At 43.5% G+C, this 17,779-nt stretch overlaps 1 protein-coding gene and 1 long non-coding RNA gene across 3 annotated transcripts; one reads left to right on the top strand and one right to left on the bottom strand.

The window, feature by feature from the left end:
• Nucleotides 1–246: 246 nt before the first annotated feature.
• LOC109895697 (annexin A1-like) lies at nt 247–9,045 on the bottom strand. The gene is made up of 13 exons (XM_020489609.2): nt 8,618–9,045; nt 7,852–7,937; nt 7,259–7,349; nt 6,357–6,451; nt 6,078–6,191; nt 4,852–4,942; nt 4,686–4,765; nt 4,539–4,595; nt 4,328–4,421; nt 3,526–3,621; nt 1,451–1,509; nt 1,004–1,126; nt 247–641 (listed from the first exon to the last, which is right to left on the bottom strand). The coding sequence occupies exons 2-13, from the start codon at nt 7,909–7,911 to the stop codon at nt 582–584; spliced, it is 1,020 nt and encodes a 339-aa protein (XP_020345198.2). The 5' UTR covers nt 7,912–7,937; nt 8,618–9,045; the 3' UTR covers nt 247–581.
• Nucleotides 9,046–12,104: 3,059 nt separating this feature from the next.
• Nucleotides 12,105–17,242, top strand: LOC109895699 (uncharacterized). 2 transcript variants are annotated; one of them, XR_004210814.1, is made up of 5 exons: nt 12,122–13,099; nt 13,324–13,429; nt 14,766–14,809; nt 15,155–15,265; nt 15,415–17,242. It is a non-coding gene; the product is annotated as an uncharacterized LOC109895699 (long non-coding RNA). The 2 variants fall into 2 exon arrangements; XR_002256019.2 differs by lacking the exon at nt 13,324–13,429 and having other exon boundaries at nt 12,105–12,597.
• Nucleotides 17,243–17,779: the final 537 nt, after the last annotated feature.

Here is a 17,779-nt window from a genome sequence, read left to right as displayed (position 1 = left end):
TTCTAAAGCCAGTTTAGCTACTATAGATTTAATACAATTAAAGCCATTTACAAATCGAGATCCTTCATTTGTATTAATCACACATACCATGTCTGCCTGTGTTTTACAATGTTGTGAATTGAGCTCACGGCATGGTCTTAAGTTGTTGATTCTCAAATTAAACCTTAAGCTATATGCTGCATTTTGAAAATAATAAACATGCAATGTTGCAGAGACTTAAAAATATACACAGATCAAGTCAGACAATTTGGAGCCACAAAACACTTTATTTGCACAAAGGACCAGTTATCCAGGGCACAACGCCACTGCAAATTCTTGAGACACAAATGGTGTCTGGTATATTGCACTATAGATCCTCAAGTCTGCTGAAGCTTGGCTAAATATTTGTCAATGCTGCTTACCATGTTGACTGTGCTCATTGCTGTTAGCAGGTAGAGAACAATGAATCATGACTGCCATTTCAGTTGTCATGAACCATAATATTTTGCATGGGGGGGGGGGGGACATTTAATCATGTACATTATTCTCCATTGGCAGTCATGCACTGTGGTAATTGGCTCCAGGTGAGATCTGAGAGAAAGTTAGTTGTCACTTCCACACAGGGCCAGTAGGATCTTCTCATAGTCTCCCTTGGTGTCATCCTAAAGAGGTAAGAGACAGAGCACAGAGTTACTCTGTAAAATGTAAAGGTCAATCATGTTTAGACATGTCACACCATTATAACATTTTAGTTCAATTATTTTCAGATGCCATATTTCCCAAATGGTTTGTCTTTTGTCCAGATGCCGATTGGACCTAGTAATCAGAATGCCTTATACAATGTGATGCATTACTTAACTCGGAGGGGGTGGTGTCAGTTCCCCAGACCCCGATTAAGTCTAGTCCTGGATATAAAACTTTCTCAATCTGTTTAATTAGATTTTTAGTCCAGTACTATGCTTAATCTGGGAAAACAGTAACTTGTCTTTTATTGCCACTAAAGAAAGTGGAGATGTTTGCTCACCAGAATTTCCTGGGAGAGGGTTTTCCCAAACGTCTTCTTGTACTCCTGTTTAATCCGGGCCAGGTCGACTTCAGACCTGCTCACCATGACCCGGGTCAGAATATTGGTCCTGGTTCCTCTACCCTGGGGTATGGCACAGACACACAAACTGAAGATGTATAACCGGATAGTGGAAGCACCTTAGCCTGAATCCAGATCTGTTTGTGCTGTCTTGTACAGTATGTGCATAACCAGTGTTCTTGTGTAGAATGTCACATCTTAAAACAAGGTTGTATTCCTTAAGTAGAAAAATGTACTAAACAGGGAGAAACTACCAGGATTTTACCAACAAGAAATGCTAATTTTTGTTTTTAAATATGCATTTCTGTTACGTACCATAATGATCAGGACCCAGAGCAACCTCTCATCTGGTACATAAAACCTAACAATGTTTAACAGTTAACACACCTTCATTGCCAAGTTGAGCTTCTCAGCAAAGAAAGCAGGCTTGCTTCCAGCACACTTCACTGAAAGACAAAGGAAAAACAGTCAAGTGACAGCATCGACAAGAAGGGGCATTCTCCAAAATTGTCTCAAGGTAGGGACTTGCTTAAGGCCCCCAAAAGGCTAAGGCTGGACAAGAGGGATAGGTAGAGGGGATTCAATCAAATGTTAATTACACATGCTTTGTAAACAGGTGTAGACATAGTGAAATGCTTACTTGCAGGTCCTTCCCAACGATGCAGAGAAAAATAGACAAGGAATAAATAAACAATGAGTCACAATAACTTGGCTATATACACAGGGTGCAAGGACTGCGGCGATGTGCAGTGGTATGAGGTAATTGAGGTAGATATGTACATACAAGTATGGGTAAAGTGACTCGGCAACAGGACAGATATGACTCTAATGTCTATGTGAGGAGTCAGAAGAGTTTGTGCAAAAAGGGTCAATGCAGTTAACCAAATAGCTACCCCGGACTAACTATCTAGCAGTCTTATTGCTTAGGGGGTAGAAGCTGCAGAGGATCCTGTTGGTTCCAGAATTTGTGCATCAGAAACGCTTTCCGTGTTGTAGCAGAGAGAACAGTCTATGACTTGGGTGTCTGATGTCTAACAATTTGTAGAGCCTTCCTCTGACACAGCCTGGCATAGAGGTCCTGGATGGCAGGGGCCTCTGCCTCAGTGATGTACTGGGCCATACACACTACTCTGTGGCGCCTTGCGGTCAGATGTCAAGCAGTTGCCATACCAAGTCGTGATGCAGCCAGTCAAGACATTCGATGGTACAGCTGTAGAACTTTGAGGATCTGAGGGCCCATGCCAAATCTTTTCAGCCTCCTAAGGGGGAAGAAGCGTTGTTGTGCCTTTTAACAACTTTTGGTGTGTCTGGACAATGACAATTCCTTAGCGACGTAGACATAACAACTTGAAGCTCTCAATCCGCTCAACTACAGCCCCGTTGATGTAGCTGGAGGCGTGCTCCGCCCTCGGTTTCCTGTAGTCCACAATCCGTTCCTTTGCCTTGCTGACGTTGAGGAGAGGTTGTCCTGGCATCACACTGCCAGGCCTCTAACCTCCCTATAGGCTGTCTCGTCATCGTAGGTGATCAGGCCTACCACAGTTGGGTTGTCAGCAAAGTTAACGATGGTGTTGGAGTCGTGAGTGGCCACGTAGTCGTGGGTGAACAGGGAGTACAGGAGGGAACTAAGCACGCATCCCTGAGGGGCCCCCGTGTTGAGGGTCAGTGTGGCGGATGTATCGTCTACCCTTACCACCTGGAGGCGGCCCTTCCGGAAGTCCAGGACCCAGTTGCAGAGGGAGGTGTTTAGTCCCAAGGTCCTGAGATTAGTGATGACCGTTGAGGGCACTATGGTGTTAAACACTGAGCTGTAGTCAATGAACAGCATTCTCACATAGGTGTTCCTTTTGTCCAGGTGGGAAAGGGCAGTGTTAAGTGCAAAAAAGACTGCATCATCTATAGATCCTTTGGGGTGGTATGCAAATTGGAGTGGGTCCGGGGTGTCTGGGATGGTGGTGATGTGAGCCATGACCAGCCTTGCAAAGCATTTCATGGCTACAGATGCCATTTAGACAGGTTACCTTGGCATTCTTGGGCACAGTGACTATGTTGGTCTGCTTGAAACATGTAGACATTATAGACTGGGTCAGGGAGAGGTTGAAAATGTCAGCTAAGATACTTTCCAGCTGTTCCTATGGTCTTTTCTTAAGTCAGACAGAGCTCCATTGTCCTCACAAAACAGAAGAGGAATGAAATGACAGGCATTTGCAATCAGTAATTGGATAATATGAATATGCCACCACATTTATATATAAAAAAGGGACGATTATTTTAGTCTCAAGACTTATTTTGCTCAGTGTGGCCTTATTTGAATGAAGAAAATGGAGCCCATGATGTAATGTTACAGGACTAAGGCCTAGTCAAGGGTGTGATGCAGCAGAATACATGGCTTGAGGGTGATGTCCTCAAATAATCTGTGTATTGGAATATTACTAGGCTTGGTCCTGGCTGTGTTCGCTCACCTACGGCAGTCAGACAGTTCTCAATGTCCCCCTTCAGTTCCAGGTCAATAGCCTTTGCCACATCCACCTTACTGTACTTGGAGTACCTCTCAAACGCTGAGAGAAAGAGAGAGTGGGAAAGGATTATGTACGTGAAATTATTATACAGTATCAACCATGTGCTTGTACATGCAGTGTATGAAAAGGGGAGAAAAAAAACACATCTAGATTCTATTAGTATTTGTGGTGTGTTTACCAAAATTAACATTTACATTTTTTTTTTTTTATCATTGAAGTCCACACGCAGGTATTTGCAGTGAAAAGAAATGTATGAAGTGTCTAAAATAAATTCTGGACAAATGTGTTGCCTGACTTCAACGGAAGGGTGTCAGACTAATTTTGCGGGCTGCATTCGGTCTTTACTGAGGTTCGGAGGGCCACACTTCAAATGTACTATACATCTTCGCAGTAAAAATAAGGTCCTATGTCACTTCCAATGCTCCCTGACTGTTAGCTTTAGTTTCAATGACTGTTCGCTTTTGTCACTCTGGCCAGCTTACTATTTCATTTGTCATTTAAAATGTTGACTGAATATATAAAATAACCCCCCCCCCCACCCCTACCAAAGCACCCACAGGCCAGATTGAATGTGCTCCTGGGCCACATGTTTGACACCCCTGGTCTAACTGATGACAGAAACAAATCACACTATAGGGCTACGACATAATGAACAGGTGGTGAGAAAATAAATAGTGTAAGCTTATTGGGCAATGTCTTCTTTACCAAATGTATGTATACATGTGCAGTTTGTGTGTATATTCACCTTGGCGGAGCTGAGGAGCACTTCTGGAGGTCAGAATGTCAATGAAGACAGAGCAGTCTGTTCCCTTCCTCTTCTCTCCAGCCTCATACAGGGCCTAGACAGATACAGTAGGCACGGGCATCACACACACAGGGTTCACATTACACATCGACTCTTTGCGGTGCCCAACCTTGATTCTGACACACATTCACTCTCTTCCTCTCCTACATACCCTGGCATCACTGTCAGCAAGTTCCTGGTTCACCATGGTGTCCTCATTCCTAGTAGCCTACAGTAAGCGAGTGAGAGAGGGTGAGTGATGTTAATTGTGCCAAACTATTTAGCTTTAAACCAACTATAAACAAAGAATAAAAAACACCTTGCAGAGCGAGAGCAGAGCATTCCTGAAGTCTGCGCCTGTGTCAGATTTGATGTCATCCTCTAGCTCCTTTTTGTATTCTAGCAATGAAAATGCCATGATTGGTTAATTGTAAATATCACACACAGGACATTTACATAGACATATTTACATATTGCAGACACACCTCCCTTATAGACTTTCTTTATCTCTCTGATCTCCTTATTGGTCCTGGAGGCCAGAATCTCAACCAGAGTATCCTCATCTGTGCCCAATCCCTGAGAGAGAAGTCGAGAGGGGAGGGGTGTGAACAGTCAACAAGGACAAAAGGGTCAGGTCACAGTCGTAAAGCTAAGAAAAGTTCAGGATCGGATAACACAAACAGAAAGTGCAGGGCAGTGTTAATTATGCCCCAAACACAAAACATTGAGGGACTACCTGCACTTGTTCAATAATAGCTCATTCGAGTCTACCGCTATATCAGACACCACACCCACTGCACATCATGAAAACTAAAGTACAGTAGATACTCGTCAGCACTGTCTCCTCACATATTAAAACAGTCCCACCAGTTGTAAAAGTCCCATCTTTTTGCCTCTCACAACAGTGTAATAATACATCAGAATGAGTCACTCTGGGCTGAATGTGAGGAAGTGGGTGGGTGTGACTAAGCAGCAGACCAAGAATACAGAATGACGACATCGCATCTCCTTCTTTAGAACTGATTCATTACTCAGTGGTGTAAAGTACTTAAGTATTACTTTGAAGTACTTTTACTGAAGTAGTTTTTTGGGGTATTTATATTTGACAACTTGTACCGAAGTAGTTTTTTGGGGTATTTATATTTGACAACTTGTACCATTACTTCCCTAAATTCCTAAAGAAAAAAAAAAAAAGTTTTAATCCATACATTTTCCCTGACACCCAAAAGTACTCGTTACATTTTGAATGCTTAGCAGGGCAGGAAAATGGTCCAATTCACACACTTATCAACAGAACACTTGACCCTGGTCATCCCTACTGCCTTTGGTCTGGCGGACTCACTAAACACAGGCTTCGTTTGTAAATTATGTCTGAATGTTGGAGTGTGCCCTGGCTATCTGTAAATAAAAAAAATAAAAGAGTGCCATCTGGTTTGATTAATAAAATTATTTATACTTTCGATACTTAAATATATTTTAAACCAAATACTTTCACTCAAGTAGAATTTCACTGGGTGTCTTACTTGAGTCCTTTTCTATTGAGGTATCTTTACGGTTACTCAAGTTGAAAATTGGGTACTTTTCCCCACCACTGATTACTCTTTAAATATTTGTATTCGGTTACCGTCTCTAGGCTTACCCAAACAAGAGGGAATCTGCACAGTTGTTTGTAATCTAAGTAGTAGTATATTCAGAGTTAGTGAGTGACTACCTTCATGGCCAGTTTGAGCTGTTGGGCGTCATATTGGGCTGGGGTCTTGAGCAGAGCCAGAACCACATCCTCCAGGTCTCCCTTTAGGGCCGACTTCAGGGCAGTCTCCAGAGGCTGCAGAGAGAGGGGTGACACTCTTCCACAGTCATACACAAGTGTGTGTGTTAGGCTGGAGTTTGCACAATTTGTATCATTCCATCGGTTCTAAAGTGCAAACTCCACCCACCCGCTGCATATCCTAAACCAAACTACAGTGTTGGTAAGTGTGTCACAGCTTACCTTGCCGCTAGCCTTCTCATAGGTAGCTTTGATCTGCTGTCTCTGGGCATTGCTCCTCCTCACCAGCACATCAATGATGGTGTTCTCATCCACACCTACATCACAAGATGGAGGACCTTGTTCAATAAGGCTGTTGCGTATGTTGCCTAATCCATGAGCCCTTTTTTTACTAATACAAAATCTCTGAATGGCCCCGGCCAAATGTTGAAGCAACCCTGACTACTCACCAGCAAGAAACAATGAACACTGACCCGGACATGCTCACACTAGTGTTGTCATGAGTCAATTTTGTACTTTGCTACCAGGGTTAGTATCACGATATTCAATACAGAAACGATACTCGTATGGCTCAGTTGGTAGAGCATGGCGCTTGCAACGCCAGGGTTGTGGGTTTGAAAATGTATGTCACTACTGTAAGTTCTTATTTACAGAGGGCATACACATTTGTTAAGGCACACGAAAGTTCACATGTTCCAGAAGGCATTTCTGCCAAAAAAAACATTTTATTTAAAAAGAAAATAGTTTACATTCAAATGGCTCTCCTGTGAAGTAGGTACACGAGACATACACTTAGTGTCCTAACAAGAGTCACATATTTCCAACTTAACAGAGTGAATGGGGTGATTAAGGAATTGTGTGTGATTGATGTATATCAATGGGCTCGTCTCAGCCAAAGCTGGAAATATCTAACAATTAATGATAGTGCTGCTGGAAATGTGTTTAATTATATTATTTATGTCTGCCACATGTGAATTGTTTTGTTTGTTGACTGAAACAAAAAGGTAATAAAACTTTCAATTGAAAACAAAAAGTGCATGCAGAGACATTTTGTGGTACGGGGACCTAGCTAGGGGTGAAAGTAGATATGTAACACACAGACATATAGAGTATGTCAATCTCACCTTTGGCCTTGATGGCCTTATCCAAGATGCCTACATCCCCATCGACACTGAAATGCGGGTCAGGAGTCACAGTGCCCTGATTGGGTAAGGTCTGAGAGAGATTCGAGAGAGAACACTTAGTTTCCATGCAGTGAATTAATGTACATCTTCACAAAATACAGAACAATATAGATATATAGATATATATGATATAGAAGCAAAGAAATGAACAGCCCATACCACATAGAGTATGTTAACAATCATACAAAGAATATGTTACTAACAGGGGAAAGCGCAGGAATTGTGCAGTTTTCCCCAGGTTTCAACTGTTTCTGAAGGGAAGGGAAGGGCTCCTAAATTCCTTTTATGAGTCACAAGTATGCTCCTCCCATTATTTTGCATCTCAGACGGACCCCCTTTCTTTATCTTTAACAGCCATCCCTTTTGGTCTCACTTCTGTCCTACCTCCCCGGTCCCCCTCCTTAATATCCAGCTACAAATGTACAAACACTGCCTGGTAACTTTCCACACATGCATACCACAAGAAGGGGGGGGGGGGGGGGGGGGGGAGCAGATTTGGGAAGTTCCCTCTAGAAAGTGGAGCAGAACCTTACCGAGTCATCGGGCAGGCCCAGATAGACAGTCTGCTGCAAGAAGGCTGCGATGAAGGACATGGTGGCACGGGTTTGAAGAGAAAGGACTAGGGGGATTCAATAATAACCACAGTATTAATAACATCCTTTGTATTGAACACCAAGGCCTTTTGCATTTCTGAGTGTTAAATGGAGGGATGAAAGGCTCTTTCTTTGTTTCCAGAGTATGCTACAGTACAAGACCAATTTGGTCAAATTAAATTTCAGTGGACTCAGCCAACAACCTCGTACACTTTATGCCTCATTGAATCTGGTACAAAAAAAGTATTTGGCTATGACTGCCACTTACATAGGATAATCATCATTACATAGAGTAAAATTAAACATGCCTATAACATGTGGATATAATTTGTGTTTATGCACAAATTATGCATTTGTCACCGCAGAACAAATTGCCCCCATCTATTTCACAATGGTATGGCAAATGTCGTGTGATGACCACGCCTAGAATTAGAATCATGTAGAACTCGCCCAAAACTTTAACCGTTTCGTCAATTTTACTCAGTTCAATGGTTTTCAAGACATAACAGGATCCCCTATATAAAAGTATTCATCAAAAATAATTATGAAAAAGTTACTACGCCAGCCACGCCTACCTAAACGACAAACAAACAAGGATGTAGGCTAAGTACAGTAAAGTTCCTTGACAACGTAGCCGTATTTAGAATGTAGGCTAGCGGGCAAGTTAGTTTCCCAGTTTAACACGGTTCAAACAAATTACTGTTACCTGGGCTCGATGTCGCGGTGTTCAATTTCCTGGAGTAGGTCTATTGAATCAAAAATATGATATTTTACCGGCTGCCCAACGAAAGGGACTGGAAAACTTTCTCAGACTGAGCTTGCAGAGGCGTTGTGAAGTTGCGCTCATGTATTTATACAGCCACACGATAAACCCCACCTAGCAATGTGCATCCCACAATCGCGCTTCACTGCCATGACTGGTACTACGGAAAAGTTTCCATGCAGTCCAATAAGGAAAATTGAAAAAAATACGGAAAATCCTGACACAATTTGGTTATGTGGAATGTTCAATTACCCTCTTGAGTTGATGTTAACAAATTACATATTTAATATATACACTACAAATTGAGAGGTAAAAATAGATTTCTTAAACCACGTTTCCATTCCAGTTTTGTATGTGAGTAAATCAAAACAGCTCTGATGGAAACAGGAAGTTTAGGTAAAATGTTAGAAATGTTCAACATGGTGGGGTCTGTTTGTGTCAGTAAAATGAATTATGCGAGTAATGTCGGTGGAAAGGACTTGATGCGCAACTATAAATAATATCAAAATAAACTTGGAGTCACGAGATGATATGGTGTGTGGTCCTTCCACGAGGACTCGAGAAACCATGAAGTTTATTAGGCTACAAATGAAACAAGTTATGATGAACATTGGAGGCTGCTGGTGGGAGGATAATAATGGCTTGAATGCAGCAAATTGAATGGCATCCAACACGTGGAAATAATGTGTTTGATGTATGTGATACCATTCCACTTATTCCGCTCAAGCCGTTACCATGAGCCCGTCCTCCCCAATTAAGGTGACACCAACCTCCTGGTGAAAGTGCAGAGTGATCTTGATGCGCCTTTCTAATAAACATCAAGGGTCTTATTCTGGTGACATGATGCTTGACTGCTGTTTGAGAAATACAAGTATTATCGCTCTTATCAATAATAATCTCATCATCTAGACTAGTCTACCCCATACGCACTACACAGGACGCACTGCAACACAATGCAGCAAGGCAAACCCAGCGTTCTATTGGAAATGTATGTACTTCGGGGCCCAGATTCACAAAACACTTCTTACGCAAAAATGTAAAAAGCTTCTTAAGAAAAAAATTAAGAAGTTCATAAAATGCTTCGTAAGTCCAATTACTCAACAATATCTCAAGATGTAATGATTTTCTTCTCAAAAATCTTATTACAAATATTATTAAGATGTTTGTTGCCAGGCAACCGTTTTTGCTAGCTATCTAGCTAAACATGTTCAATTGCTTTCAATTGCTTTTTCTCTCACTGACCTGAGTTTAAGACAACGTTTTAGCTGTCTTGGAATTAGAACATTTCCAATAACTTTATTTTCAAGAATCTAATTTCTTCTTAATTTTTTGCTTAAGAAGAAACATAAGACATTTGCTTAACTTTCGTCTTTAGGAAAAATGGCAGTTAAGACATTTCTTCTTAAGAAGGTTTTGTGAATCTGGTCCCAGGTGTACCAAAATGAAATAACTACAAAGATTTTTATAACTAAACCAAGATAGACCACAACCTGTCGTTTCCAATGGAAATAAATGAGTCATAGTGGGCAGAACAAGCAAGGAAGTGGGCATAGCCAAGCACGAACTAGCAAGATCCAATTGACGCGTTCTAGCGTGCATCCTCATATTTCCGTCAGGGAACGCCACCTCTGTGAAGTGCACGTGTGCAATAACTCCATTCGCCTTTGTACTCCTTCTAAACAACGTGCTTTTTAAAAGATTTTGCAAAGGGTAAAGTCTACAAAACGTAGTCCAGTTTGTTGATAACTGTATTGAGATCAAATGTGTCATCAGTGAGAAAATATGCAGAATGTCTGCCCAAATCCACTCCCACAGCTGGCCAGTAGGCTTCCTCTCACTACCATATTTGGTATATTTGGTAGTGAGTGGAAACGCAAAGTGGATGCTTCAAATTTATACATCCGGTGAAATAACTGTCTCATTGTTCTATCTGCGAAGCCAATGTTGGTGTGATCGAGTCATTAGGCTATGAAAGTTTTGCCTCTGGGAGTGTAATTGAGCCAAAAGGGGTTCCCTTAAAGGTGCAATATGCAGAAATCACTACACCATTTCCTGGTTGCTAACATATTTAGTCTACTTTCCGTTTATTTCACAAAACAAGCAATATATAGTGTAAGTAATCATTGTCCCATCCAAACCACTGTGAAATATATTTTCAATAACCAAAAATATTGCATTTTCAGCTATTTAAAGCTGGTGTACAAAACTGAAAGTAAAAGACGCAAAAAACGAAACATAAGAATGGGAAGCATAGAAATTACGCACATACAGTTGAACATATCTACTGCTTCTTAGACTTGCTTTCAATGAAAATGACATATCTATAACACACATTTCTATGTGAATTTGGTCAGATCGCCCAAAAAGTTACATATTGCAGCTTTCAGAGGTCGAAACAGCAGCTGCCGTAGAGAGAGAGAGAGAGAGAGAGAGTCAAAAACAGCAGGTTAGCACAAACTCCCCCTGACCTGTGGGAGCTGTTTCCGGATAGGTTGCTAGGAAGGTTGTTAGGGGGCCGGACATCTGCTCATCCTCTTGACCATACAGGTCACACAATACTTGCAGTCTCCCTCAAGCAGTGGTAGAGAGCAACATCTTTGTCTCTGCCCATCAACAACTGGACTCACTCATATCGCTGGACTTCTAGGATGGTGTGCGTGCCCAAAGTGAGTTGTGTGAAGTGTAGATTGTTCTTAACAGTTAGTTGTTACTAATGTTTTATGCTGCCTTGGTGTATAGCTGTATTGCAATATGTGCAGGTAGAAGAAGCGGGGGTCCTGGGCTACATGGTTACACGTGGTCTGCAGTTGTGAGGCCAGTTGGGCATACTGCCAAATTCTCTAGAACGACATTGGAGGCGGCTTATGGTAGAGAATTGAACATTCAATTCTATGGTAACAGCTCTGGTGGACATTCCTTCAGTCAGCATGTCAATTGCACGCTCCCTCAAATCTTGAGACATCTGCGGCATTGTGTTGTGTGACAAAACTGCACATTTTAGAGTTGCCTTTTATTGTCCTCAGCACAGGGTGTACCTGTGTAATGATAATGCTGTTTAATCTGCTAATTTATATGACACACTTGTCAAGTGGATGGATTATCTTGACAAAGGAGAAATGCTCACTAACAAAGATGTAAACAAATTTGTGCCCAACATTTGAGAGAAATAAGCTTTTTGTGCATATAGAACATTTCTGGGATCTTTTACTTCAGCTCATGAAACCTGGGACCAACTGTCATGTCTAGTCCCACTCCTCCCCTCCGACATTCGACGTCACCGCTCAACTAACCACTGGTCCTGGCAACCCATATTTACACACACCTGGCAACCACCATTACGCACACCTGCGTCTCATCATCACTCACACCTGGACCTCATTACTCCCTGATTACTTACCCTTCTTATATCACTCTTTTATCATTTGTTTTCAGGTAGTATTGCTTGTGTTTTCATGTCAGGCGCTGCTCTTGTTTTGGTCCATGTTATTGAACTCACTAACTGCGTCCTGATTACCTGTGTCTACGTTACAAAATACTACCTCACCAAATGGAATCAGCGGTTAAGTTACGCAGGACATCTCCCAGATGGTCAGCAAATAGAGACACTTACTTCTCCAACACCACGACCAGCTGGCACAACTGGGGATGGCTATGGAAGAGGTCCTCCGGGTTCTTCGACATTTCCAGAGGGGTGTCACCTCCAACCACCGGAGGATTCTCCACCACCGGTCGAGCCAGCACCCCAGCCTGTCCAATAGTCCGCCCATGTCAACGATGACCGTTTGTCCCTCCCAGACAAATATGACGGGTCTCCATCCAAATCACGTGGCTTCCTACTCCAGTGCTCCCTCTTTCACTCATCAGATGAGAGCCCACACCACTGAGAGGTCTAAGGTTGCCACGGTTATTTCCCTGCAGACCAGGTGAGCGTTGGAGTGGGCTACGGTTGTCTGGCGGATCTTGGTTCCTATGAGGGGTTCAGCGGGGTCTTCGACCATCCACCAGAGGGGGGTGAGCGCCTACTCCAACTACGGCAGGAAGGCCAGACCACGGTGGCATAAGCACTCACCTTTCAGACAGTAGCAGCATCTAGCGGATGGAATGAACAGGTGCTCTGCACCCTATTCAGAAGAGGGTTGCGCGAAGAGGTCAAGCTGCAGTTGGCATGCTGAGATGACACTTTAACCTTTGACTCACTCAATCCAATGGTCATCCGTCTGGATAACCTTTGGGAGTGTCTGTACCCCCATTGCCTCTCTCCCTCCTTGTTGACCATTCTGAACCTGAACCCCATGGAGGTAGGGGCAACACCTCTCCGTGGCATCGCCAGAGACAGCTGGGGCTCTGTCCTTATTGCGGCCAGGAGGGTTACCGGCGTCAGTGGTGTCCGGTACGCCCTAACCTCCATGGTTAGGGCATCCACCGGTATGTTCCACTAGTGCAGAGGGGTGGCCACGTGACCTTCCATATCCCATGGTTGGCATGAGTATTCCATTTTCATTGTTTTCTGCCAAACCCTTTACGGTTCCTATTTCGCTAGCTGTTGCTCAAGTGTTGTATCTAGCTCTAGTGGAACTTCATCGACCAGGTCCTCGCCTCCTCCCTGAACTTAACCTCATACCTGTTCTCCTCTCCTTTTCCTATCCAAGCTCTGGACACAGAACCTTTGGGATTCAGCTCAGTGATACACATCACAGCACCCTCACGGTGGGACCTATGCACCAGGAAAGCCTTCCCTCCGCACCTGTACACAAGGTAATCCTTGATCTCCCGTGGCTCCAACATCACATGGTCAAGTAGGAAAATTATCGCTTGGTGATCAGGATGTCGGAGGACCTGCTTTTCCGTATCCTGTGGTTCCATGCCGGTTGAGAGCCCTGTGAGTGTCCACCAGCCAATCAATTGGTCCTGCCATATTTTTGGCCCTGTGTGTTGGGATGTAGATGTGGACATCCGCCAGGCTCTGGAGTGAAACCCACTCCTGCCACCTGCCCTCCAGAGCGCAGCTATGTTCCCACAGGGGTGAGCGTTCGGCTGTTGGCCTGGGCACACACATCCCTCGCCACTGGACACTCTATCACCCACACTATCAATCCCTTTCTGATAAATACTAGTGGCCCACTTTGGCGCAGGACGTAGCCCACTGAGCACAATCTGAACCTGAATTGACAATCCAAATCCCCCCGCAACGCTCCAACAGTACAACTCCTTCCTGTGCCTCAGCGTCCGTGGTCTCGTCAGTCCATTGACTTTGGTACTGATCTCCCCTCTTTTGATGGTTTTACCATAATTTTGCTGATAGTGGACAGATTCTCTAAATCATGCCGTTTCATCCCTGTCTGGGCTCCCTACCGCTCTCCAGGTCACTGAGGCACTGTTCCAGCAGGTCTTCTGGCACTGTGGCCTTCTGGAGGCCCACAATTCACATCACAGGTATGGAAAGCCTTCATGGAGAAGCTGGGGGTCACAGTCAGCCTCACCTCCAGGTACTGGCCTCAGTCGAACAGGCAGGTGGAGAGAGAACCTGGAGCTGGGGAGGTTCCTGAGGAGTCATTGCCAGGACCGGCAGGTGGAGTGGGCCTGTCATGCCAAATAGTGTCCCCTCTGCGCCACAATGGGATTCGACGAGTTCTAGCTTCTGTTGCTAGGGCTGTTGCGAGAACATTCTGACCGGATTACAAAATGAACCAGAGCGTCCATTGCTATGCTGGTTGCTTGGCTCTATTTTACTTCATAGGGCTCGTGAAGGAAGGAGATTGCAGGCAGTTCTATTTCACCGCATAAACACTCGCGCAGTCCACGCAAAATTATTTCCTCAGAATTGCTCTCCATGGATGGTGTTTTTGATGGTGACAACCTGACTACCTGCTGCTTCAGATGACTGGAAAGAGAACACACTTTCTTTACCATGTCTTTATATAATAATTTAATCTGTTTTTAGATTGACGTTACTAGCTACTGTACTTATTTACCTCAGCCTGCCTAGCCATTTACAGTGGCTGTTTTATTTATCTAACTCTAGCTAACTACTGTTATTGTAGCTTGCACTTCAATGGCATCCCTCAGATTTTTCTTTTATCTTTCCAAACAGGCGAAGTACTATGAAGAAACCACTGATCTCGACAACCATTCAGGGTAACGTTAAGCTTCTATTAGATAACTGGACGTATGTAGCTATGTACAACCATTTTCCATCTTGCTAGTTATACCTATTGTTCAGTGGCGGCTGCTGAGGGGAGGATGGCTCAAAATAATGTCTGGAATGGCGTGAATGGAATGGTATCCAACACGTGGTTTCCATGTGGTTGATATCATTCAATTGACTCCATTCGAATCATTATTATAAGCCGTCCTCCCCCTCAGCAGCCTCAACTGATGTAGTTATGTCTGTCATATTGAGGTGTCTAGCTAGAAGGTAAACCTGATTAATCAAATGGCTAGGTGTAAGCAATCATGGTAACTCCAAATAACCTTAACTAGGTGTCTTCGCTAGACAGACAGAGGGGAGGGGAGGTGTCCCATCCACCGGAACCAGTGAGTTCAGATCACTCTGAGTCTTTGTGCTCTGAGTCAGAGGGGGACCAGCTTGAGGTAAGCTATACCTTCCAAAAGTGTTAACGTACATATCTCCCATTTCTAACACTGCACTAATCATCACATTTTCTCACAGTAAAGTGTAACCTGTGTGTTTGTCTCGGTCCTCCTACCTGTTCCCTCTAAATTCTGCTCATGTTCTCCAGGAGCTAGGGGTTCTGCCTAACACCCAGACCTGGATACACCTGATGTCCTCCATTACCAACTACATAACATCAGATACTGGTGTCATTATCTGTTAAGTTTTCTTGCTTTATCATAATGTGAGACCCAGATAAAAAATCAAACGGATTTGCATATGAATGGAGTGGAGACTTACTTACTTCGTAGAGTAAGTAACTTTAATGTGTCACGCAGATTACACTTTGTTTGCCAGTAACGTAGCGATGTTTAAGACATGGATTTCATGTTGTAATGTTAACAAGGTACCCAAAAGTCGTTTGAATTCATGTTTTCATTTGTTTAGTTAAGCAACTTGTTCAAACAGTGAAATTGTGGTCGGAACTCTGCCTTGTTTGCATAGCGACGATGAAAAGAATGTCATTTAGGCGGTAATCTCAAACTCTAATCATTGGGTCATCACACCGTTGATACAGCAACGGACGCTAATAGTTTATAGAATTCCATTGTGACGCAGAGGACACTATTTGTCATGACAGGCCCGATTCCTTCCTTGGGTGGAGTATGCCCAGAATTAGTTGTCATTCATCCACCGGGCTGACTACCTTCCAGTGTATTCTGGGTTACCAGCCAGCCCTGGCCCCATGGACTCCAAGCCAGACCGAAGCGCCATCCGCCTCAGAAGGAGCAGTCGGTTCATCACAGCAGTGAGGTGTGTCGTGGTTATTCTAATCCATAATGAGGAGAGACATGAACCATTAACAATCAGATATTCTTTATTCAAAAAGTATTAATAAGGGAGCAAGTCACCATACACACAGCGTTACTAGAGCGAGCTCAGAGATTCTGATTTGGGGCTTGCTTTATAAAGTTTAACCTTGTTACTTCTCCTTAATCCACCACAACTGTCTCAATGTGTCGAACCAACTGATCTCTACTGGATGAGGTGGCCAAATATTCTGAGTCCTCTGTGTTCTCTTGTGAGTTAAGAACGGGTTGGTCTTAGAATAGAGGATAAGGAGAGACTTTGTTCAGAACGGAGATGCCTCATTTCGAACATGCAAGTTTTAGTGTAGAGGGTGGGGTTAAGAACATGAGCTGTGCACAGCCGTAGTGGATTCGGTACAGACTTAGGTGAAAACAGCAATTTACACAACCAGTGTACATAACTATCATGTTACTATCATTTAAAGTAATACCCCCCCCGCCCCCACACAGGCGCCCATGTTCGATCCTGGTGATCGCATCTGGCTCTCCACCAGGAACCTCCCACTCAGTCTTCCCTGTAAGAGGCGGAGTCCTCTGTTTATGGGGCCATTCGGGGTCCTCCGGAGGGTCAACAACTAAACATACAGATTATAACTCTCCTCCAACTACCAGAGTTCACCCTCTTTTCACATTTCCCTCTTAAGGCCAGTGGTTCCTGGTCTCCTGGCTGACGATGTCCCGCACAACACTCCACTTCGCCTGGACATCGAGGAAGCCCCACAAATTGTGCATGCTAACGGGGGGGGGTGTATTACTTTAAATGATAGTAACATGGTAGTTATGTACACTGGTTGTGTAAATTGCTGTTTTCACCTGGGGGGGGGGGGGGGGGGTGTTGTACACGATCACGTCTCCTCCCCTTCGACATCACCGGTCTACTAACTACTGGTCCTGGCAACCCATCTTCACGCACACCTGCATCTCATCAGTCACAACTGGACCTCATTGCTCCCTGCTTGTTTACCCTTCTAATAGCACTCTTTTGTTACTAGTTTTCAGGTAGTGTTGTTTGTTTCTGTGTCAGATGCTTCTCTTGTTTTGCATCATTCCAGGTTAATTGATATTAAACTCACTAACTGCACCTGCTTCCTGCGTCTACGTTACACCTTATGTTGTGTTTATATTTTTGTTCAGTATACATTCCCATACTCATCTTCCTTGTGTGTTTAAATAAAGTTCCTTTGTAACACTAAGGCTGCTTTATTCCCCTCTAACTGGGGGCGGTGTCAATTGGGCACAAACCAGTCAAATGCGTAGAGCATTTGACTTCTTTCAGAAGTGTTTCCATACTTGAGGGGTGTGTCTATACACTACCGTTCAAAAGTTTGGGGTGACTTAAATGTCCTTGTTTTTTTTGGGCCATTAAAATGACATCATTTTGATCAGAAATACAGTGTAGACATTGTTAATGTTGTGAATTACTATCGTAGCTGGAAACGGCAGATTTTATTTATGGAATATCTAGAGGCCCATTATCAGCAACCATCCCTCCAGTGTTCCAATGGCACGTTGTGTTAGCTAATCCAAGTTTATCATGTTAAAAGGCTAATTGATCATTAGAAAACCCTTTTGCAATTATGTTGTGGTTAATAAGCAATAAAACTGGCTTCCTTTAGACTAGTT

This window comes from Oncorhynchus kisutch, linkage group LG8 (assembly GCF_002021735.2).
Source record: "Oncorhynchus kisutch isolate 150728-3 linkage group LG8, Okis_V2, whole genome shotgun sequence".
Taxonomy (NCBI): domain Eukaryota; kingdom Metazoa; phylum Chordata; class Actinopteri; order Salmoniformes; family Salmonidae; genus Oncorhynchus; species Oncorhynchus kisutch.
The sequence above is the reverse complement of the archived record's forward strand: the minus strand, read 5'-3'. Positions and strand labels throughout refer to the sequence as shown.